At 49.5% G+C, this 23926-nt stretch overlaps 1 protein-coding gene across 11 annotated transcripts in view; it reads right to left on the bottom strand.

Moving 5' to 3' along the window:
* The window catches only part of R3HDM2 (R3H domain containing 2), a 180360-nt gene that overhangs the window by 21535 nt on the left and 134899 nt on the right, over positions 1 to 23926 (bottom strand). For 7 of the 11 annotated variants that reach the window (XM_077329210.1, XM_077329199.1, XM_077329202.1 and 4 more), the window contains 4 exons: positions 21491 to 21726; positions 17115 to 17284; positions 10785 to 10886; positions 1010 to 1252 (listed from right to left, as the gene is read on the bottom strand). In XM_077329210.1, coding sequence (XP_077185325.1) covers positions 1010 to 1252; positions 10785 to 10886; positions 17115 to 17284; positions 21491 to 21726 — 751 coding nt within the window. The remainder of the gene's footprint in view (positions 1 to 1009; positions 1253 to 10784; positions 10887 to 17114; positions 17285 to 21490; positions 21727 to 23926) is intronic. The other 4 variants (XM_077329205.1, XM_077329206.1, XM_077329208.1 and 1 more) reach the window with 1 other exon arrangement.

The raw sequence follows: 23926 nt of genomic DNA, 5'->3' as shown, positions 1-23926 counted from the left end.
AGCGCAGGATCGAACCTGGCATGCCAGATTAGAAGTCGGCACTCCTAACCACTACACCAAACTGGTTGACATTGAGGTGGGCGGGAGGGTGCACCTTTGCCTGCTCCCCCTCCCCACAATGCATCTGGTCAACCCGAGGAGATGCCATGTGTCGAGGGCTCTAAACTCATGGCAACATGATTCCCGCTTTCCCCCATGCACCCCATGTCCGCAACAAGCAAGCTCTGGAAGGGCTCATCTCCCCTACCCATACATTGCACAACCCCCGGGCCAGATTCAGGAGGGTCCCCGTGTTCGCCTGAAGCGACAGAGCAATGCTTGAGTCCAGCAACACCTTTAGGGCCGACAAAGTTTAATTCTGGGTCTACGCTCTTGAGGGCATCTGATCCGATGAAGTGTGCCTGAATGTGAAATTTGATACCCGGAATTAAGCTTTGCTGGTCTTAAAGGAGCCGCTGGACTCAAACTTTGTTCTAACACTTGTGCCCGTGTGGGTGGGTAAAGGTAAAGGTATCCCCTGTGCAAGCACTGGGTCATGTCTGACCCTTGGGGTGTTGCCCTCCAGCGTTTTCATGGCCGACTCAATACGGGGTGGTTTGCCAGTGCCTTCCCCAGTCATTACCGTTTACCCCCCAGCAAGCAGGGTACTCATTTTACCCACCTCAGAAGGATGGAAGGCTGAGTCAACCTTGTGCCGAACTCCCAGCCTCATGGGCAGAGCTTCAGACTGCATGTCTGCTGCCTTACCACGCTGTGCCACAAGAGGCTCTTGGGCGGGTAGAACAAGGCAATCTCTGCTAATTGGGCCATTGTGGTTTGTATGTGGGGGGGGGGTAGGATCACTAACTTCCAAACTAGCAAGCCCCGCCGAAGGCTTACACAACTCTCGCTCTCTCCGTCTCAGATCCTACATCGTCGGTTCTCTCATTCATAGTTCCTCAATCATGCCGATGGAAGCTGCTCAGGCCCCGCCCTCCGCCCACCACCGCCATCCCTTGTTATAGCTTACTTGCTGCGGGGGCTGCATATAGCTCTGGGGCTGCAGGACCTGCTGGGCGGTTGCCGTGTGTCCCGAGGCAGAGTAGTTGGAGGCAGTGATCGGCTGCCCGGCGGAGGCCATGATGAATCCCGTCTGCTGAGGATGCTGGGGCAAGAGCGGGGGCGGGAGGATGGCGGAGGAAGGGTCCGGCGCTTCCGTGGAGCCCTGGCGGCTGAGGCTGATCTGGCCGAAGGGACTGTTGAGCTCCTCGGCCTGCGGGGTCCAGAGGGCGGGAGAAACAAACAAACAAAAAAAAACACTCAGTGGCTGAGACACCCACATAGCTGCCGACCGCGAGGACGTCAGGATCAACGGTTGCCTTGCCACGACAAAAATTGGACATGCACATGCACACGCCGCCAAACCCAGGGGAAGCACGCGGACATGAACACAGCCACAGTGAAAGAGAAGAGGCAGGGGGAACGTGAGGTGTGAGATCCAGTCCTTCCCTTATAATCGGGGACAATTGAGAAGAGACCGTAACCCCGACACACATGAGAATGGGAAGGAAAGGAAGGCAAGACTGCAAGTGCATGAAGATCAACGGACAATGAGAACATATGAATGTAGGAAGAGCTACAGTCCTGCAATCTCTGAACTTCCCCCTCCTCCCTGCTAAGTGGTTGTTTTGAAATCTGCCCAGCTTGGGGAGGGGGGGTTAGAGGGCATCGCCATGACTCTGTGGCAGCGATCGCATTTGAGGATTATGGAGGGAAGCTCCCTGCCCCCTCTCTCTACACCAGGCGTAGTCAACCTGTGGTCCTCCAGATGTCCATGGACTACAATTCCCATGAGCCCCCTGCCAGCAAACGCTGACAGGGGGCTCATGGGAATTGTAGTCCATGGACATGTGGAGGGCCACAGGTTGACTACCCCTGCTCTACACCACAAGTAATCCTATAGCCCTGTGTCACGTCTCCGCTCACTTGCCTTTCTCCCCTAAGCCAAACCACTCCAAGTGGATGGAAAATAGGAACAAGGCTGTTTTGCTTATTAGCAGTCACAACGAAGCGCTGAAATCCAAGCGGGATGGTTTCGTGATGACACTGAAGAAGCCCCCCTGAAAGACCCGGTGGCAATCAGGGCCGCCTCAAAGAGGCCAGGGCAAGAAAACATGACCCTGACGACAACGGGTTGAATTAGGTTTTTGGGGAAATGGGCATCTCTCTCAAAAGGATCCATCAAGATCCCTTATTAGTGGGACCACGTTTGCCAAAAAACAAAGAAACTCGTTGACAATTAGTTTAGATCAGTACAAGCCTTGTTCAATGTAGCGTTTCTCCATCCAATAGTGAATGTAGGAGAAGCCATGGTGGATCAAGCCAATGGCCCATCCAGTCCATGATCTGCGTCGTGCTGTGGCCAAAACCCAGGGGCCATCAGGAGGTCCTCCAGCAGGGCCAGAACGCCAAAAGCCCTCCTGCTGTTGCCCCGCACCCACCCCCCAGCACCAAGAATACAGAGCATCCCGGCCCCCAAACATAGTGCTGAATCTACACCTTGTGGCTAAGAGTTTCATGCAGCCCTGGTTGAGAAAGCCTGCATGGATGGAAGAACGATGCAAGCAGGATCACGGTGAAATTATGGGCATTTCTGTATGTATGGTGGGAACGGCCTAAAATAGCACCTTTCAGAGACAGATATCCAAATTAATAAATATCTGAGAAGTTTCTACTTTTGAAGAAGAAGAAGAAGAAGAAGAGTTGGTTCTTATATGCCGCTTTTTCCTATCCAAAGGAGGCTCAAAGCGGCTTACAGTCGCCTTCCCTTTCCTCTCCCCACAACAGACACCCTGTGAGGGAGGTGAGGCTGAGAGTGCCCCTGATATTCCTGCTCGGTCAGAACAGCTTTATCAGTGCCATGGTGAGCCCAAGGTCACCGAGCTGGTTGCATGTGGGAGAGCGCAGAATCGAACCTGGCATGCCGGATTAGAAGTCCGCACTTGGGGTGGGGAGAGACAACCCGTGGCATCATTACAGGGGGCGTTCTTACGAAGGATACATACAAGCTTTAACAGTTTAGACCAGGGGTAGTCAAACTGCGGCCCTCCAGATGTCCATGGACTACAATTCCCATGAGTCCCTGCCAGCGAATGCTGGCGGGGACTCATGGGAATTGTAGTCCATGGACATCTGGAGGGCCACAGTTTGACTACCCCTGGTTTAGACTGAATGGAATCCAAAGATGTTTTTACAATCCACAGTTGCAATTTCTAGCATCTGAAAGTGTGGAAAAGGTACAAAACAATACCCAGGGAGCTAAATGCCTTTTAAAAATGCATTCTTCAAACGTACTATTTAATAGTTCATTGGGATGCTTCTTGTAAACATGTTGATGCTTCCATTTATTTACAATAACAGAATGACACGTTTAAAAATTCATTCTGTGGATTCACCTTGCCCGTTAAACATTGATGACGATCTTGCATCTCTTACTTTCCTTAATCCCCCAAACGTATACCAAGTTTTACACCTTTCATATGGGACATGAGTCAAAGCTATTTGCAGCTGAATTTTGATCAGTAATATTTTTCCTAACTACAAAAACTGCCCCTTTTTGTACCTTTTTTTTAGGGGGGGGGGGCTGGGGTAGCATTTCTGGTAAAAAAAATTCACATCTGTTCCTTGCCCTCATTCTCCTTTTTTACAATATTTTTTTTTGGGGGGGGAGGGTAATCTCCTCCCAATCCAAATCTTCCCCTCAGGAATAGTATAAAATGGAAGAGGTTTAGCAGGCCCATTTCCCTCAACCTCAACTCACATTCTCCTTTCTCAGAAGGATCACAATATATTTTGACAACACGTCACTCCTGGGGTGTGTGGCAGGGAAATGTGGGCAACTTCATTTATTTTTACCTTTATACCCTGCCCTTCCCTAAAGCCTCAGAGTGGCTTTCAATTAAAAAAAAATATACCACAGCTGTTAAATAAAGTTTTAAAAATCACAATTAAAATTAAAATCAATCCCACGTACACAACGTTCAGGACGCCTCCTCTTTATAAGCACTAGATCAGGGGTAGCGAATGCTGGCAGGGGCTCATGGGAAATGGAGTCCATGGACTTCTGGAGGGCCGCAGTTCGACTACCCCTGAACTAGATGGTCGCAGAACTAAGGGGTCCTGTGAGTTAAGGGAAATTATTTAGGGGTGAAGTGGGGAGGCCAGCCTCTCGATTCTATTTCTCAGCATCAACTTTATTTCTTCTTCCTAGGCCAGAGGTGACCAAACTGCAGATCTCTACGGACTACAATTACCATGAGCCCCTGCCAGCATAATTGCAGGCCACCCTCGGTCTAGGCCTTGTCATCTTCTAAACCACTTCAAACAGGTTCTTTCCAGAGGTGGCCTAGATAGTTTTGGAATAAAGTAAAAGATCGGCGTGCGGCAGGACCCCTGGCTGCAAGGCAACCCGAGGGGGTGACCTTTTGAATGATAACGCCATGCTTTTCAATATTTGTGGTGTGGAGGCGCAAGCAGGGCACAAATGGCAATGCCATGGCCTCGCCTCCAAACAAACAGGGTCCACGGATTTATTATATTCTGCAAAGAAAGCGGGATGTTCCCCTTAGGCCTGGGACAGAGGGACCCTTCTACTGCATCACGCTTACACCACGCTTACACGGTGCAGGAGCCTACTCTAATGAGGGTTCTTACTTGCACGTTGCACGATAGTATGTACAGTTTCCTACACTAACAAGCACCTAAGATTTTACGGTTTTTAACGGTTCGAACTATGTAGAAATGGGTTTTTATGTTGCTAACTGCCCTGAGCAGTTAGAAGGGACGGGCAGGTCTACAATTCAAACCAAGAACTAAGCAAGATGCAACTGGGGGGAAGCCAGCGTCAATACAGCGCTGACTCTGAAGCTGCCATTTGCAACCCTTCTTGTAGTGGGACGCATGGTTATCTTGGCTGACTTCCCTTCTGCTCCTCTCTGATAAGAATCATAGAATCATAGTCTTGCAAGTCCTCTGGAACTGTTGACGGTCCCGGAGGGCCCTGATCTCACCCGGGAGAGCGTTTCTACCAGACTGCGGCCAGGACCGAAAAAGCCCTGGCTCTGGTTGAGGCCAGTCTGTTTGGGGCTGGGGATCCGGAGCAAGTGTTGGTCACTGGACGGCGTCTGTGGCCTCTTCCAGCTCCGTGACTCTATGATTCTAATCTCAGCTTCCCCCTCGAGCCTATTCCCATCCCCCTCCCCACTCGGAGACGACCTCCGTGTGGGTGGAAATGTAATGAGGTAGGCAGACGTCAGAACAGCAGGGCTGGATGCTGCACGCACCCGGCCGGAAGACTAAAACCAACCCGGACAGCCATCAAATCCCTCAAATCTGCAACTTGCATTCCAGGCACCCTGGATCGTCGTCACAAGGGGCACCTTTGTAAGTCGAGGAATTATTGTAGCCAGGAGCAGAGTAAGCTTACTGAAGTACCATGCATTATGGCAACACTCAAACACCTCTTGGGTTTTGCAGACAAATCCCTGCCGGTTTACCACGACCCCCGTGGGGCTTTCAAGGCGAGAGGCTTTCAGAGGTGGCTTGCCGTTGCCTGCCTCTGTGTAGCCGACCTGCTGTTCTTTGGGGGGCTTCCATTCAATTATTGCGCAGGGCTAACACTGCTTAGCAGCCAAATCTGATGAGCCTGGGCTAGGCTGGACTATGAGAGTCGGAGACTACCGAAAAGCCACTCTGCACGGCCTGATCATAGAGGCAAGGGCGATGAGCGCCATCTAGTGGCTGCTGGGGCACAACTAATCAACACCAATTCAAGAAACGGTTTGCATCAGGGGTAGTCAAACTGCGGCCCACCAGATGTCCATGGGCTACAATTCCCATGCGAATGCTGGCAGGGGCTCATGGGAATTGTAGTCCATGGACAACTGGAGGGCCGCAGTTTGACTACCCCTGGCTTAGGCTATTCTGGCCAGCGAGTCCGTCCGTCCCCATCCAAAGCAGGTTCCATGATGATTGGGGGCTTTTACGAGCTCAAAGGTGGGATGGGGGTGATGATGACTGCTAGAAAACAAACTCTGATGCCAAATGGCATATTTCAAGAACTTTACTACCCAATCGCATAAAAGCACATGGACACGTATTTTTGGGTATGCTTCCGAGGCCAGATTTTTAGGCACGGATTTTAAAACGTGGATGCCAAAGAATGGGCACTTCACAAGACATGCCTCGGATCTGCATACTTGTCAGAAGCAGAGGGTCATCGACAGGGCCTTGGTGAGAATATAATGGTTGGCAAACCCAAGTCTGTTGCAGCCTAATTGGTGAAATAAGCCCTGGTTCTTTGCAGAGAGACTCCTGCAAGAGCTGGTTTGAAAAGAAGGCAGAAATCTGTTGCACACGTTATAGACTGTAATAGGAATGCGGAATAGAAATGAGCCCTATGGGAAAGAAGTGGGGTGTGATTGCTATGCAGAAGACAGATATGTAACTCGCCCTGAGTCTGGAGAGAAAGGGGAGGCAATGAATGAATGAATGAATGAATGAATGAATGAATGAATGAATGAATGAATGAATGAATGAATGAATGAATATCTGGCTCTTCTTTCTTTTTAAGGAGGTAGGATGAACTCCACAAGTGACGAGGGGTCAGGCGGGCATTGAAACCAACCAATCAGAGCAAAACCCAAAGACTTGACTTCTGGGAATGCAATGGAAGACCCAGCTAGAGAACATTTCCCTGCCTTTTGCCTGGGCGGAAACTTTACGCTCAGTTCTCTCTTTGAAGGCTAAGGGCAGACGTTCAGTTCACAACACAGTATGCACATGCACAAGGTGGTTTTTGGGGCAGACATAGCTAGTGACGTCACAGACACTAGCCAATAGATATCTGTGACACCTTCACACAGCCACATTCCAAGAGACTACTCAATGCTGCAAGAGGACTGCCGCCTGAAAATGTGTATGTGTTATTTTCCTAATTAGAATCATAGAATCATAGAGTTCGAAGGGGCCATACAGGCCATCTAATCCAACCCCTGCTCAACACAGGATCAGCCCTAAGCATCCTAAATTATAATTCCATTGCTCTCTGAGTGCTGGGGTGGGGCTGCTCTTCCTTGAGCAATATCATCTGGAGCGCATGCAATAAATGAACAACGGCTATTTGCTGCACTCTAAAATAACTCCTAGACCCCCCGACTCAAGAGAGAAGAGCTGTCTTGAGCCAAAGAGATGGTATAAAGCAATTCACTTTACAGCTGGGTTCTAAACACATGTTAGAGCAAGTCCCACAGCTTTCTGCGGAAATGTATTACTGGTAAGTGCACTTAGGAATTTCAGTGCTTGATATTTTTTAAACAAGCAATCTAGGCAGGAATGTCTTTGGATAGCAGGCAGCTCTGTAAAGGATCCTCAGCTCTTGGAATGGGGCATGACATGAACCTGGCTGTCCAGGACCTTCCTTGCCTTGGAGCTGGCCCTCGTAAATCCTTCCCATTCTTCTAAGACAAGAAAAGCAACCGCTTGTTTGGCCTAAGCTCCTTGTGGCTTGTAAGAACCGCTACCAATTTCCTCTCCAGTAACTTCCCTTCAGATAAAGAGCCCTGCCCCTTCTTAAGAGCTGGATTCGAGTCCAGCCGCAGCTTCAAGACCAACGAGATTGCCCAAGGTATCAGCTCCTGAAAGTTGAAATTCCCCTTTCTCAGATAGGGAGCTTTCACTCTCAGGAGCTTAGGCCTTTAATCCAGCTCTTCTGCTGCAGACTAACGTGGCCACCCGCCTGAAAGGGATCTTCTGAAACTTGGGCGTATTTATCAATCATATGGCACATGTGAAATGGAGACAGGCGATCTTAAGATCTGGTCTGGCAGCCAGGCACGATAGGTTCGGAGGTGGCTTGTCACTGCCAGCCCCTGCATCACGACCTGGGTGTTCCTCGGAGGTCGCCCTTCCAAGTGCTAGCAAGGACCATCCCTGCTAAGCTTCTGAGCTATGGGAGAGGCCTTGCCTGGGGTATCCAGGTTGGGTCTCTTTGGAAACTGCTTGCACCTGAAAAATATTCCATACCACAGTGTAGGAATTACCAGCCAGGGGTCCATGAACCCCCAGGAGTCCACCGGAGCTCCGGGAGGGGGGGGGGGTCCGTGGCCTTTCCCCTCCTGCCTCGGCCAGAAGCTCAGGAACCAGACATTTCCATTGATCCCCCTTCCCACCTCCCAAGCATGAGGAATATATCTCATGGTTTCTGCACTTAGGAGGAGGCAGGGCCTGCACGCCATGACGTCCTCTCCCCCGCAGTCCTCCTCTCCCCTGCCTGTTTAAGCAGGTGGTGATGTCACTCCCAGTGTCATGTCACTTCCAGGGGTGTCCAGTCAAGAAGCTAAATCAAAAGGCAAATTGTAGTGTCTTCATTTGAAAATTTCCCCCTAACTTTGGAGCTGATGCCTTATTGACTTTGGAGATTGGGAGCTTTGCCAAACAAATCATAATACTTCTGATATTTAACACACTGGATAAAGTTTGTACCTTGCTACCACTGATGAAGATTGGGAAAACCTGGGACCTTGTTTTTGGTTGCTGACAAATTAGTCAATTTACTGTTGATACACTGAATAACGAGGACCACAGTTGATAATAAAACTTCGACCTAGACTGGAGTCTACAGCTCTGTATTTTTATCAATTAATTAATTCACAATGGAGAAGGGCTTTTATGCTAGCGAGGTTAAATGTTTTACTCTCTGCCTTGCTAACTGGGAGACTCAATAATGTTCCCTATGAAAATAGAATTCGTCCATGTGAATTGAATTGTATTGAATCTGTCTTGCATGTTCTATTATACTGTCCATTTTATGAAGGGATTTGAGTCAAATTTTTATCCTCTTTCTTAACTAGGTGTGCCAGGTCTTCTGACCAGGCCAAAGTACTGTTTTTAATGGACAGCCAGAACCCTGTGTTGATTGAGGGGGTGGAAAAGTTTTTGTCAGCTGCTATTAGGACGCGTCTAGCTAAACTTGAAAGTTGATAATTGTTTACTCTCATAATTTATATGCTATTATAATGGTTCTATTAATTTTAATTTTATTATCGTCCTCTGATTTCTACATGTCTGTAATGGTTTTATTAATTTTCTTATCCCTTTTATTACGCTAATAAAGAATATGCGTGTTGTTGTAATAAAACTTTTGAGAAGAGACTACAATTTGCCATTTGATTTTGCTTCTTGATTGGACTTCATTGACAAGAAATCTACGGTGTTTTTCCCCCCTGTATTTCCAGGCGTGTGGCAGGGGGCGTGGCCAGGTGACATCAGTTCCGGGGCTCTTCGAAGCCTGAAAAATTATTTCAAGGGCTCCTCCACGGTCAAAAGGTTGAAAAAGGCAGGGCTGCAGCTGCCTCTTCTCGGGAGAAGCAAAGGCGGCTAGTCGATTTCACCAATCCAATGCAAAAGAAAAAAAAATTGACATACGGCTTTCCAATAAAGAAACTTTTACTCAATGTTTTCTGATTTCACTTATTGTGCAAACATATAATGAACATCAAGTCCCATGTTTAGCTATACAAAAGACTGAAAAGGAGTCTCGTGTGCAGGTTTACAAAAAAATATTTATAACATTTACGTATGTTTTGAATTTATACCAGGCATTTATGGGAATTTAATATTTGTCACTTGTACCACAGACAAACATTAATTTGAAAATGGGACAGCGAAATATCCGGAACCCGTTTTGGCAAAACTATCTTTCTTTTGTAAACCTGCGCATGAGACTCATTTTCAAGCTTTTATGTAACTAAATATGGGGTTTGATGTTCATTATGCACTGTGAGAGTTTGTTTCCGCCATCTTGCGGGTCCTTATGTGTACTGTTACTGTTTAATGGGGTTTTAATGGGGTTTTTATGGGGAAATGATTTTAATTGTTAGCCACCTCAAGGCGCCAAAAGTCATGAGAGGCAGGATATAAAAGAAAGAAATAAAAAATAACTAATAATAAATTTGTACAATAAGCGAAATCAGAAAGTTTGGAGTAAAAGTTTCTTTATTAGAAAGCCAAACATCGTTTTTTCTCTTTTGTGCTGCCTCTTCTCCAGCTTCGTCAAAGACCCAGGTGTAGAAAGCAAGTTTTTATTACCTTCTAAGTGCCACATGAGGTATCCTCCATCTCTTCCTCTCATCCCCCAGGGTAGGTACTCCTGGGATAATCATGATTCCCCACCCCCCTCCCTCGAGCTCTATCTTCCTGCACGGAACACGGATGCCAACGTATTTGGTTAAAAGAAGCACAAACACATCCGATCCCAAGCATGTCGTCCCCCCCCCAAATAAAACCCCAAAGAACAGCCTCCCCCCCAAGAGATGGTCTAAGCCAGTGGTTCTCAACCTTCCTAATGCCACGACCCTTTAAATGCAGTTCCTCATGTTGTGGTGACCCCCAACCATAAAATTAGGCAACTGTTCTTTCGCAGAAATTAAACCAAAACTGACCCATGGTGTGAAGATCCATCGTTTATGATTGTATATAAATTGTTTTTTTTTTCCCGGGGTTTCTCGGTTCAGTTCTGTCTCTTGTCCCACCATGCCGATCTTGCTCTTTTCCGCTGCTCCGGACAGACGAACGCTCTATCTCGATCGACCCCGTAAGACTGTTGTGGGGATGGCGTCTGCCTTCCCCCAGCTAAGCAGCTTGCCCTGCCGCGACCCCTGTGAAAGGGTCGTTCGACCCCCAAAGGGGTCCCGACCCCCAGGTTGAGAACCACTGGTCTAAGCAGTGCGCTTGTTTGTTTTTAATACCATGTTGTACTGCTGGGACGGAGAGACTGGCAGGAGAACTTGGGGACAGGAGCTTGGAGAGTACTGAACGGGCTGCGGAGAGGGCTGCAGAGCTGGGACCGGCTGAGAGCGGAGCAGGTAGGAAAGGAGGGGAGAAGTGGCAGAGAGAGGTGTAGGGGAAGGAAGGGGAAAAAGGCAGGGAGGAGAAAGAAAGGGGGAAAAAAGGCATAGAAGGTTAGTCATCGTACACAGAGAGAAGAACGAAAAGAGACCATGGGCTCCTGAGTTAGTTTTGCATGTCTTTTTAAAGAGGGGTGGGGGGAAACAAAGGAGGACCAGACACCTTTGGAAAAGCACAGTAAAGGTGGCAAAAGGAGGTCTCTGAGCTGCTGAGAGGTGCGGCATGCATGCGCGTGTTCCGTCATGGCTGGGGCGCAAAAGTCCAGGTGCCTCGTAGCCTAAACCATTGGCCTGGGAGACGCGCTGGAGAAGTGCGAGCCAAGCAGACGGTACCTTCTCCTACATGGCATCCCGAAGGTAGCTCTTGCCCCGGAATTGTGCTCAGAAGTACCCCCGTCTTTTTATTTGCAGCCCTGAGCACAGTAAGGAGCTGGGAACTTGAGGCAAGTACACAATCTGCTAGGGCTGTACACTTAAACTGAGCTATGGGATTCCTGGGTAGACAATGGACACCTGCCTGTGCGCACTGGTGATTTAGACCAGGGGTAGTCAAACTGCGGCCCTCCAGATGTCCATGGACTACAATTCCCATGAGCCCCTGCCAGCATTTGCTGGCAGGGGCTCATGGGAATTGTAGTCCATGGACATCTGGAGGGCCGCAATTTGACTACCCCTGATTTAGACTGTCAGGTAGTCTGAGAGGCAAGGGAGCACAGCGATGTGATGGGCAGGGCGAAAGTCATGAGAAAGCTCTCCCAGGAGCAGACTATGCCCAACGAGTGAGGAATGCAGCCAGGGTCCCAACATCCGGGGTGGGAACTGGAATCACACGAGATCGCCAGACTGCAAAGATCGATTCCCCTGGATATGCAGCTCCTTTGGAGGGCAGGCCCTGCTGAGCTCTCTCTCGTTCTGCCCTCCCCAGGCACTGCCCCTAAATCTCCAGGAACCCAAAAAGCAACCTGTCTGAAAACAAATAGGTGAGTCTGCACCCAAAAGCGGACAATCTAGTCCGGGGGTGGCCGAATGGTGGCTCTCCAGATATCCATGGACTACAATTCCCATGAGTCCTTGCCAACACTTGCTGGCAGGGGCTCAGGGGAATTGTAGTTCATGGACATCCAAGGTGTCACAGTTATTCTGGGAAAAATAGAGGTGTTGTGCTTTAGATGTGAAGACCTGGGGGAAAACCCTGAAGGAATTTGGTCAAGGAGAGGGAGAGGGAAGAGTCCCAATTCACAGTGGTGCAAATCTTAGATTCAGCAATACTCTTGGGATTGCGATGATGCCACCGGTAAACTATATTATTAAGCAATGAGGCTTGAGGCTGGAAAAATTATAGTCAAGTGTTCAGCCTTCAGCCCGCCTTTCATTTGGCTTGGATTCCTGGTCTCTCAAGTGAATTACTTGTGCTTGCAAACACACATGACCTCTAAAAGGAACACACGGGGAAGAAGTCAAGAAGTTTATTTGAAAAAGAGGAAGTTGGTTTTTGTACCCCGCTTTTCACTGCCCAAAGGAGTGCCAAAGTGGCTTATAATCGCCTTCCTTTCCTCTCCCCACAACAGATGTGAAGTAGTTGAGGCCGAGAGAGCTCTGAAACCGCTCTGTGAGAACAGCATTATCAGGACTGTGACTAGCCCAAGGTCACTCAGCTTGTGGAAGAGCGAGGAATCAAGCCTGGCTCGTCAGATCTGAAGCTGCGGCTATTAGCCCCCACTACACCAATGTGGCTTTTCCATTCTAGCAGACTTTCATTTTTTTTTGACCAGCCATAGCAAAAACCCAGGATGAGATTTTTTTCCAGTCACCCATCCAATGAGGGGAGAAAAATAATCTTGTTATGCAGTTATTCTCACGGGTATGTTATATGCTGGGACAAAGCAAGATATATTTCAACTAAGCATGGCTAATTTTATCCAGCTACGGTATAATGATGAAACAAAATGGGCTGGAAGCCAGCCACTGTTTTCTGCCATCATAATTGTGCTGCCTGCCAACCTCCCCCCACCCCCCCAACTGCACAGCCCCAATTTGCCTCCCAAGATGCTCGAGAAGGTCTCCTGACCCCTAGCGATCAGATGTCAGGGGGCTCAGTGGTCTACAGAGGGAAGGAGGAAGTCAGGTTCTACAAGCTTTGCTCTGCTCATGAGATAGACAAAGGCCACTGAGTTAAAATAATAATATGCACCTTAAGTGTATAATAATATACACCTCCACCCGCTAGTAGTGGGGGGGGGGGATGTTGAGCTGCCGTTCTTGCCATGCTGGTAATATTGGTAACGTTATTACTGTTTTAATGGGGTTTTAATGGGGATTCTGGGATGCTGTTACCCGCCACGAGCCGCAAGGGAGTGGCGGGAAATAAATAAATAAATATAATAATAATAATAATAATAATAATAATAATAATAATAATAATAATAATAATAATAATAATAATAAGTGAATTATAGAGATGGTTTTCTTCTGAGACTTTGGAACTCTTAATGTTCATTGCTTGTGTCCCCCAATTGCTTTGGCGGGGGGGGGGGTGTCCTTTTTCACAGGTCTTTTGCTCCCTCTACTGGTCACTTCAATATTACATCACTGTCTCAGTCTTAGGAAATATACAGAGAAGTAATATGCAAGCGACCACTAAAGGGAGCAAGGCACGTGTGGGGAAAAAAAGACACGAACTAATAAGGGCACGCAAAGGACGAAAATGAGAGTATGGAAAAGCCCTTTCTGTCTTAAAGTACAGCTGGCTTCTAGTTTTTGTAGCATGATCTGCGTAGAGTTTCTAAGCCCAGATAATTAACCCCTCGTCTTTTTTGTTTGGCTATAACATGAAAGAAAGCGTACCATTCCTCCCTCACTATTATTGTCTCTGCCGGCAAAAATCATCCCAAAAATGCTAAAATTTTATTTGCTCAGTTATGTATAACCAATTTCATGTTTTTAAAAGTCACTTCAGTTTTGATAAGGTATTTAAATGTACTGCCATCTCTCTCAGCGTTTCCGGTTTGGATTCTTTTCCGGAAACACTTCTTCCATGACTTCACAGTGTGCAGACCTAAAAATTTTTTACCTCCCTGTAACTGGTGTTACTCTTCAGGGAAGCCTAAACAGTAGCTAACATAATCTGAGTCTGTTTTTCCACTTAATATTATTAACCACACATGGAACTAATGCTACAATAAAGGAACTAAACTGACACAGGCTGCCAATAAAATAACTAAATCGACAGAGAAAAGAGCTCCCTGGACAACTGCTTCAGTGCCATGTGGCCACTGAAGAAAACTGAGCAGGAAGTAACCTGGCCAGTAGAGCAATTAGATTTCCCCCAATAGATGGCTTAGATTTGTTTTATTTACTAAGCTTATACCCCATCTTTCGTCGGGGAGGGGATCCAAAGCACTTTATACTGTCCTGCTCTCCTCCAGCTAATCTTCACAACAACCCTGCGGAGTAGGTTACGTGTACCTAATTGCCCCGTGGCCATCCGCGGCAAAGTGGGGATTCAAATGTGAAGTTTCCGAGATCCTTGTTGTGCTCTCCAGCCACAATGCTACACTGGCTCTGATGTGACCGGCAGAGACACAAGTCTTGTATGCAAAACGTCAGCTGAAGCCATTGACATGTTCTGTCGCTCTCTCGATGCCCACGTCCAGCCAAGCTCCCCTGACAGACATCTTCAGGCTGCTTTGCAACCTGCGTCACTGAGCGATCTCCCCCTGCTGAGAACAGAAGACACCAGACACCCAAACACTGTTTGGAGGGAGCCTATCTGGTTTCCTTGAAGAGGACGGAGCGGCCCCCGGCTCCAAGGGCAGCTTCCCCCGCAGGACCTCCCTGATGGGCAGGAAATGCTCATTCGCTGCCTCTGATCCCCGCAGCCCACATGCTCCCTTGGCTGAGCTGCACTAATCCCCCTTCGAACCCTCTGTACTGCAGGACAAGAGTCCACAGCAAGGCACAGGGGGGTGGGGGCTGTCCCATGCCAGCTTATACTTTTTGGCAGGACACCAAGAGGTTACCATTGCTGCACTGATGCAGACCTAACAGAGTCGGGGAACTGACCAAATGAGCGCTAGCAAGCCCAAGCTTCGTGCCCACGCTTAAGGAACTTGCGCATCCCCGGCGTCACCAGAGGGCCCACGCCGCTTGGAGCCGGCCGTGGTCGGGGGCACCACGTAGACCACGTGGGTCACACTGCTCCAGAGCTGCGGTTGCATCCTGAACAACCTCTGAATACAGACAGGAAAGAGTTTCTAGAGGGGTTCAGCTTCACGGGTCTGGGAAGGGGGATTCCGCCCAGCCTGGATGGGGCTGCAGCAGCCTAGAGAGCCAGTTTGGTGTAGTGGTTAGGAGTGCGGTCTTCTAATCTGGCATGCCGGGTTCGATTCTGCGCTCCCCCACATGCAGCCAGCTGGGTGACCTTGGGCTCACCACGGCACTGATAAAGCTGTTCTGACTGAGCAGTGATATCAGGGCTCTCTCAGCCTCACCCACCCCACAGGGTGTCTGTTGTGGGGAGAGGAATGGGAAGGCGACTGTAAGCCGCTTTGAGCCTCCTTCGGGTAGGGAAAAGCGGCATATAAGAACCAACTCTTCTTCTTCTTCTTCTAGAGTGGCTCGTGAGATCCATCCTATGCACCAGATTCAACTAGCGTGCCAGCTGCAGCCTTTCTGGGCGGAGAGAGCCTGGGTCTTGATCTCAATTATCCGCCCCCTTTAGAGCAGGGGTAGTCCACCTGTGGTCCTCCAGATGTCCATGGACTACAATTCCCATGAGCCCCTGCCAGCGAATGCTGGCAGGGGCTCATGGGAATTGTAGTCCATGGACATCTGGAGGACCACAGGTGGACTACCCCTGCTTTAGAGCACCTGGGTAAGATGGCCACCCTGTTTGATGCCTAGGGATGGCTTGGAAACTTCACCTGGTCCACAAGGTGGCAACCAGATTATTAAGCACTGCAGGATGATTCTGAACGGATTCCCCGGTCTTGAAAAAAGCCGCACCGAGTGCTAAAGTGCTTTCAGGCATGACTCAAGGAGGCTGCTTTTGACGCTTAAATGCCTACTCTGTTTGGAAGATCGGAACTCGGAAGACTATTCCCGTCTCCAATAGGAACCAGCTCATTTGGTTAGACTCTGTGTCACAGCCCCCTTTCTTTAAAAGGGTGCATAAAACACAAAAGAAGAGGAGGTTGTTTTTTATTCTCCGCTTGTCTCTTACCCAAAGGGTCCTCACAGCGGCTTACAACTGCTTCCCCTTCCTCTCCCCACAACAGGCATCTTGTGAGGAAGGTGGGGCTGAGCGAGTTCTGTGATTGGCCCAGAGTCACCCAGCTGGCTTCCAGTGGAGGAGGAGCGGGGAATCCAACCCGGTTCTCCAGGTTAGAGACTGCCACTCTTAACCACTACACCATGCTGGCCTTGAAAAGCCTGTTTTATCCTCATACCTCTGCAGCCAATGCTCCTTACTTCCCTGTAACACCGTACCTGGATTAATGCAAAGTCTTCTCTATAAAGGAAGGCTCCCCCCCCCCCCAAATGAATATAGTTTTTACTGCCAAGATCCAGTTCTGCTTATCAGCCTAACAAAGGTTTGCCTGGGCAAAGAGATCAGGGAGGCCTGCTATCACATTGCGGTTGACTTAGGGACGCTCCTCAAGGCAGAATCAAAATCAGATCTGGAAGGCACTGCATGAGGCCATCCAGTCCAGCCCCCCACCTTCTCGGGGATTTAAAAACCACACGCTCCTGACAGGTGCCAATCCAACCTCCTCCTAAAAACTTCCAATGAGGGGGACTCCACATCCCATTCCACCAACGTACAATTCTCACCACCAGAAAGTGCTTTCTAATATTTAAGTGGATCCTCCATTCCCGTAATTTGAACCCACTGCTCCTAAAACTGGAGCAAACAAGTGGGTCTCCTGTTCAACGTGGAGCGGCCTGAGTCAGATGACGCACGGAGGGGGTTTGCCACATTGGTCTCCCATCCAAGTACTAACCGGCTTCCGAGATCTGACAAGCTCGGGGTAGTCCGGGCCGGTCAAGTCCGTATCCGTAGTTTCGAAATCCTTCAGAGCCTTGCCCGCTTGTGCTCAACATGCTGTTCTGCTAAAGTGCCGGGAGGGAACATCTCCCCAGACCCCGGCGACACGAAAGAGCGTGACTCACCTGTGATATGATGTGGTTACTCATCGCTGGCTGTTGCTGAGGCGTGGGTGGGAGCGGCTGGTGCTGCTGCTGCTGCTGCTGCTGTTGCTGAGCGGTGCATGGCAAAAGGCCCCGGCCAGACGGAGCAGAGGAGACTTGGCTGCATGCTTCTGGCATGCTGAGCGACAGACCTTTGAGGAGAAACAAAAGGGAGGTGAGAAGGAAGCGGCGGGCTGCGGTGGGAGGCGGCTCCCTGCCTGGGAGGATGTGCCGTGAACGGCAAGGCCTCATCTCAGACATCTGATGGTCTGATTTGGTTAGCCGAGGTGCCTGGCCCGTTTTCTCGGTTAAAAAACAGCCTACGATGAGGCTATTTTTTTGAATGCAATGTCCCATAGATCGAAGTACAACAAAAGAAGGCCACTAAAAGAACGTAAAACATCAGAAAGGCAGATTTAAAAAAAAACTGGGCGTATATAATATTGTTTAGAGTTGGATTTAGTGGTTTTATGTAGAATGAATGCCAACTTGGATGGAAGCTCCCCCCCACCACATTCTTTTTTTTGGGGGGGGGGGGTGTTCTGTTTTGTTTTATACATTTGGTTGAGGCCAGGATGTGGAAGATCGACAGTCCCTCCTCAGGATGCCCCGAACATCTTAAGCGGATAGTCCTCGTCTCCAGAATTGGACTGGCAGTAGGGGTGGGGTATTGGACTGAAAGATGGGTTATACTGCCTGGGAATTTTATTATTTTACCAGTGTTTTATCAGGGGAGTCACTGTGAACCGCCACGAGCCAGCTTGGCCGGGGAGGCACAATCAATAAATATAAATAAAAATAAAATAAAAAATAGCAGAAGCAACCAAAGGGCCCCTGCTCCCCCCCCCCTCAGAATTCAATCAATAAGCCACCCCCCTCAGAGTCACATCAACAAGCCCTGGACCTGTTTGTATTACTATATTATTATACAGTTATATTGTGCTGTTATTTTGGTTACAATTATTAGTTATCAGTTATACATGTTTTACAGACTGTTTTATGTATTGTTCTTTGTTATGATGTAAACCGCCCTGAGCCTCTGGGGAGGGCGGTATAGAAGTATGATAAATAAATAAAATAAATAAATTACTGGATCCTACTTTACTGGTCAGAATAATACTGCATTATGGTTGTTGAGTTCTTTATGTGTTATCAGAGTTATGCCAATAAAGGTGTCTTGAGTCTTACATGTCATCAGACGGTTTTGTTCTGTCATGTTCTTCTGTGGCGGGTTTTGTTTATAGGTGTATAACAAAACTTATATTGTGTATAACAAAACTTATATTTTAAAGTATTTTTTAAAGAAATGCAGACACTCTATTGATGATTCAACATGGAAGCACTTATGACTAACTTTGCTTGAGAAGCGTTAAAAGGGAATCTGCCTAGGCCAGGGGTAGTCAAACTGCGTTCGCTGGCAGGGGCTCGTGGGAATTGTAGTCCATGGACATCTGGAGGGCCGCAGTTTGACTACCCCTGGCCTAGGAAGTAAGTCGTGTCAGAGAGGCAATACTGGAAAAAAGGCCCACCTGACTGAATTTGGAAGGCAGCCCCCAGCCCCCACCTCCTGAGGAGGAGAGAACTTTTGACATGGATCGGAGTTCTCAGGGAAGCGACTCTTGCATGTGTTTCTATCCCTCATTTCTTCCTGCGGTTGGGACTCAAAGTGGCCCTCCTGCCTTCTCTCACGCCACCCACCCTGCGAGGTAAGTGAGGCTGAGGATCTGCGGCGGGCCCAGTGTCACCCAGAGAGCTTCCATAGGAGAAGCAGGGATGACCCAAGGCACTAGACAGCCAGCGTGATGTAGTGGTTAAAAGCACAGACTTCTAATCTGGCAAGCCGGGTTTGATTTGTGCAACCAGCTGGGTGACCTTGGGCTGGCCACAGCACAAGGCTGTTCTGACCGAGCAGTGATATCAGGGCTCTCTCAGCCTCACCTTCCTCACAGGGTGTCTGTTGTGGGGAGAGGAAAGGGAAGGCGACTGTAAGCCGCTTTGAGACTCCTTCAGTAGAGAAAAGGGGCATATAAGAATCAACACTTCTTCAATCAGAATCAAGTTTATTGTACAGCCATAGGCCTTTTCAAAGTGCAGATAATAGCACTTACACCAGAATCCGCACAACAGAAAATGACAGGTCAGCAGAATCAGCCATCGGCCGCCCCTCACCTTAGACCTTATCTGTCTGGCAGCCACAGAAGGAGACCTTATGAGAAATGTATGACTTGTTATCATATAACGGAGGAATCACCTTCTCGCAATCTGGAATGCCAGGGGCCATTGCAGGTTATCTACTAAGAAATCTGGTTCTAGGTTCCATGCAGAAGTTACAATTCAGTATGTAATGGGTCAGATCTTCTATTTCCACTTTGCCACAGCTATAAGGAAGGAGGAGGAGGAGGAGGAGGAGGAGCTGGAGCTGGTTCTTATATGCCGCTTTTCTCTACCCGAAGGAGGCTCAAAGCGGCTTACAGTCGCCTTCCCTTTCCTCTCCCCACAACAGACACCCTGTGAGGTGGGTGAGGCTGAGAAAGCCCTGATATTACTGATTGGTCAGAACAGCTTTATCAGTGCTGTGGCAAGCCCAAGGTCACCCAGCTGGCTGCAGGTGGAAGAGCAGAGAATCAAACCCGGCTTGGAAGTCTGCAGTCCTAACCACTACACCAAGCTGACTGACCCTGCAGCATCCCTGCAGTGGGCATTGCATGGAATCTCAGGGCACCAGAGCTGAATTCTTACACATCTGTATTTAATCTTCAGGCGGTTGCCATGGGCAGGGAAACGAGAACACACGGAGATTCTTCTGTACCAACGTGAAATCTTGGGTCACTGAGCTTAAGCCGGGGTTTCTTTGGCCTGCTCTGCCGACCCTGTACTGAGCAACCAGGGCAGCTGGAGAGTGTGGTGGTGGGGAAAACCACACTCACAAACAGGCCCTCTGAAAAGAAAGAGAGGCCAGAGAAACAAACAAAGGCCTTTCAGTGCCTTCACTTGAAGTTTGGCTGGAGGAGGAGGAGGAGGAGGAGTGTAAACAGGGTGAGCGCATGGATGGCTGAACATGAGTCATCCCACGGCTGCAAGAAGCCACAGTGAGGCAGGGCGTGAGGCATGTAGTCTGCCAGTACCCCCTATTTTTTAACAAGGTCCTCCTTTCCAGGCTGAAGGAGGGGAAGAACCAGCACCTCTCCAGCTCTGTCTCCCACCCCTGCCACTTCCCTTCTACAGGGGCTTCCCTTCTACAGAGCTCCAGACCCCAACCGCACGGTTCCTGGTTCATCTCCCACACAGGCATGGACCAGACTGAGCCATGCTCAGGTTCACCAAGATGGCTGCCCCGTGCGCCTTCAGACCACACACCCTGGAGTGTGGAGCCGTGATCACTTCCGCTCCGAAGCTAGGAGGCAATGCAGGAAGGACGGAAGGAATAAGACGACAAGGGGAAAAAAGCAAAGGCACGGGCACTGGAACCGAAAGAAGGGAAATCCTCAAAGACAAGCTCAGAACAGCTTTAAGGCCCGGTGTGTTTTAATAACGACAGCGTAACTTCCAGAGGTTACCTGCAATAAGTCTGAGATGGCTTCATCTGAAATGACAAGTGACAACTAAAATATTTCTACTCTATCAGCTACCCTATTTGGCAAAACCGCCTCTCAATATTTGTGCTCAGCCAGGCGACCCTCTGTGACACACAGGGTATTAGGGGGACATCCAAGTCTGGTGACTCTCAAATTGTTGAATGAATTCCCGTGTTGGAAAGCAGCCATTTTGAAAACCTGGGGGAATAATTCTTAAATGATCACTGGGCTTCTCAACTGGCCTGTATTTCCACTGCTGAGAATAGACACTTAGCTACAGACAGTTGTTCTGCTCCCAAATTGTCCTCTCTGACACGCCTTCACATGAGGCGCATCAGCTTCTCCATATAAGGCTTCCCTGGGGTACATCTCCCCCTGCCCCTAATATGAGTAGTTTCCAGTTTTCTTGCTCTTTAAGAAGAAGCAGAAGAAGAAGAAGAAGAAGAAGAAGCAGAAGAAGAAGAAGAAGAAGAAGCAGAAGCAGAAGAAGAGGAAGAAGAGGAAGAAGAAGAAGAAGCAGAAGAAGCAGAAGAAGAAGCAGAAGAAGAAGAAGAAGCAGAAGAAGAAGAAGAAGAAGCAGAAGAAGAAGAAGAAGAAGCAGAAGCAGAAGAAGAGGAAGAAGAGGAAGAAGAAGAAGAAGAAGAGTTGGTTCTTATATGCCGCTTTTCCCTACCCGAAGGAGTCTCAAAGCGGCTTATGATCGCCTTCCCATTCCTCTCCCCACAACAGACACCCTGTGGGTTGGGTGAGGCTGAGAGAGCCCTACGACAACCGAAGGGATACCTGGCCGGATGTTCCTGTTGCCGCCGCTCCCTTTGCCGATGCCGCCGATGCTGTCTCCGCGGGTCAGGATGGAAATGCCGCTGAAGCTGCTGGCTTTGGTGACGGGTGGCCGCAGGTTGCGGGCGGAGCAATCCGAGTCCGTGCTGCTCCACGGGCGGGGCTCCAGTGACTTCATGTCGCTCTCCGTGCTGCTCTGGCGGCTGCCCGAGGCCCGGCTGAGCCCGTCCCGGTGACCCCTGCGGCAGAGAGCAGAGCGGTTAACGCCGCCGGAAGGAGTAAGGAAAGCATTTGAACATTCAAGGCCTCGGGGGGTGTTTTCTTCCCTTTTTATTTTTCCCTGGGTGCTGGAAGAACGGACAAATGCACGCAAGTAGCCACACCAAGAAGGGCTGGCCCTGGGGCGGGGGATCGGGGCATAAGGGAGCACCGGCCCTCCGAAATACACTGGTGGCATGGAGGTAAAGATGAATCTTTACAGGCAGCTCGCTGGAGATGTGAGCTGTCCACACATGCAGAATGGCTTGCGTCACGGATGGTCAATGGCTACTCAGAAACCGAGAGACCTAACGGAGAGCTGACCCATGGAGAGGCAGAGGTCGAGACCACGCGGGAGGAGAGGGGGGACAGACCGAATACAAGCGTGCACGGACGCAAAGGTCCCAGGGCTGCTTCCTGACCACGTGGCTGATGGATTAGCCACCTTTCCCAAATATTATTCTGAAAGGCCAGGGTCACAGAATCCGTTTTGCTGAACCAGGTCCGAGAGAACACCAGATTTCTCCTATAGTCTTGTCGCTTACCCTGCTCCTAGGATATGACTCCCAAAAGCAAAGGGACTGGCCTCGTGCCACGAGGTAATGCAAAACGACAGCCGTGATCCCGCTTTTAAGTGCTGCGGTCTGGCCGGCATAAAGTTTCGTTTGTTTGTTTTAAAGTCTCGGAAAGTAGCCATTTTGGTCTGCGGTAGAACAGCTGGATATGAGTCCAGTGGTGCCTGAGAGACTCACAAGGTTTCCGGGGCATGAGCTTTTCAGAGTTGAAGCTCCCTTCATTGGATATCTGGGGCCACCCTGGTGGAAGGAGCTGCCGTTGTGGAACCAGGCCCTTATGGAACTCCCAAAGCTCTGAAAGGCCTACAGGACGGCATTCTTCCACCAGACATTCGGTCGAGGCCAATACTGCAGTGGTCCCCAACCTTTTTGAGGCTGGGGACCGGCAGGGCAACTGCCCGCCCGAGCATTATGCGCATGCGCGGCCCGCACATGCGTGGCACATGCGCCATGCGCGGCCGAAATCGTGTATGCATGGCACTTTCGCGCATGCGCGCAAGTGTCGCGCATGCACGATTTCAGCCGTGCATGCGCAATGCGTGGGCGTGGCCCTGATTCCCTCTCCCCCCCTCCCGCAGTAAGAAGCTTCCCAGGCCGCAAGCTTGTGGCCTGGGAAGTTTATTACTTCGGGGGGGGGGGCGGGGAGAGGGAGCCGCAGCCCGGCGCCAAGGCCTTCTCGGCCCGGCATTGGGCCGTTGCCCGCGGGTTGGGGACCACTGCAATATTGCACTCATCAGACAAAAACCATCATAAATTTTTATTTAAAAATACCATGAGGCCAGGAGAACCTCATTTTATTTTTTAGCCCCAGGGCTTTTCAAACGCAGCACCTTCACATTTTCGGCCTCGTCGTATCAACAGTGGCTAGACAGGTGCGTTCCCCCTTGCAACACTCAAAAAGGAGCGATAAGATTCCATGAGTGGACATGCCCAAGGTACCCAGATGTTGCATGCCCAGATGTTCAACCAGAGATACAAGCCACAGGAGACATCTCTTCCTATTCATCCAACAGCCCTCTCTTGTTACCGCCCTCCCATTACTCTGGAAGACTGGTATTTATTCATTTTTAATCGGACCGCAAAAAAAAAAAAAAAACAGTGAAGCTTAGCATTTAAACACGTCTACAGCTACTGTCGGTCTGGTTAGCGTCAAACGAGGACGAGAGCGCCAGCCAGATCCAGCGGGAACGAAGTTAGGTTTTCATTTTCCAAAGCAGCCAAAGCGAATTCCCCCCTTCCGCATCGGGTACAGCTGGCACTTCCCTTCTAAAGGTTAATAATGTCTCGCTTCCCTGATTCTCAGCAGGAAGCCCAAACTGGACAGATACAGAACCCCGGGAAGGGTGAGGTTGTTTTTGCAGGTATGATAATGTCCGGGTTTTGAGAGGAACCTCTTGAAAAGCAGGAAGAAGGAGGGGAGGGGAGGGGAGGGGGACGGTGATGCCTACATGGCTAAGGTCAGGCTGAAGGCTGAATAGATTATGCTGGATGGGAACAGCAGGATCCTCTCTGGATGCTCAATGAGAAATGACAGGTGCGCAGATCTAGGCTCCGGGAAGAGATGCTGCAACCGTTCGGCAATACGGCACAGCCGACGCCCCAAGGG

This window comes from Paroedura picta, chromosome 3 (genome assembly GCF_049243985.1).
Source record: "Paroedura picta isolate Pp20150507F chromosome 3, Ppicta_v3.0, whole genome shotgun sequence".
Lineage (NCBI taxonomy): Eukaryota > Metazoa > Chordata > Lepidosauria > Squamata > Gekkonidae > Paroedura > Paroedura picta.
The sequence above is the reverse complement of the archived record's forward strand: the minus strand, read 5'-3'. Positions and strand labels throughout refer to the sequence as shown.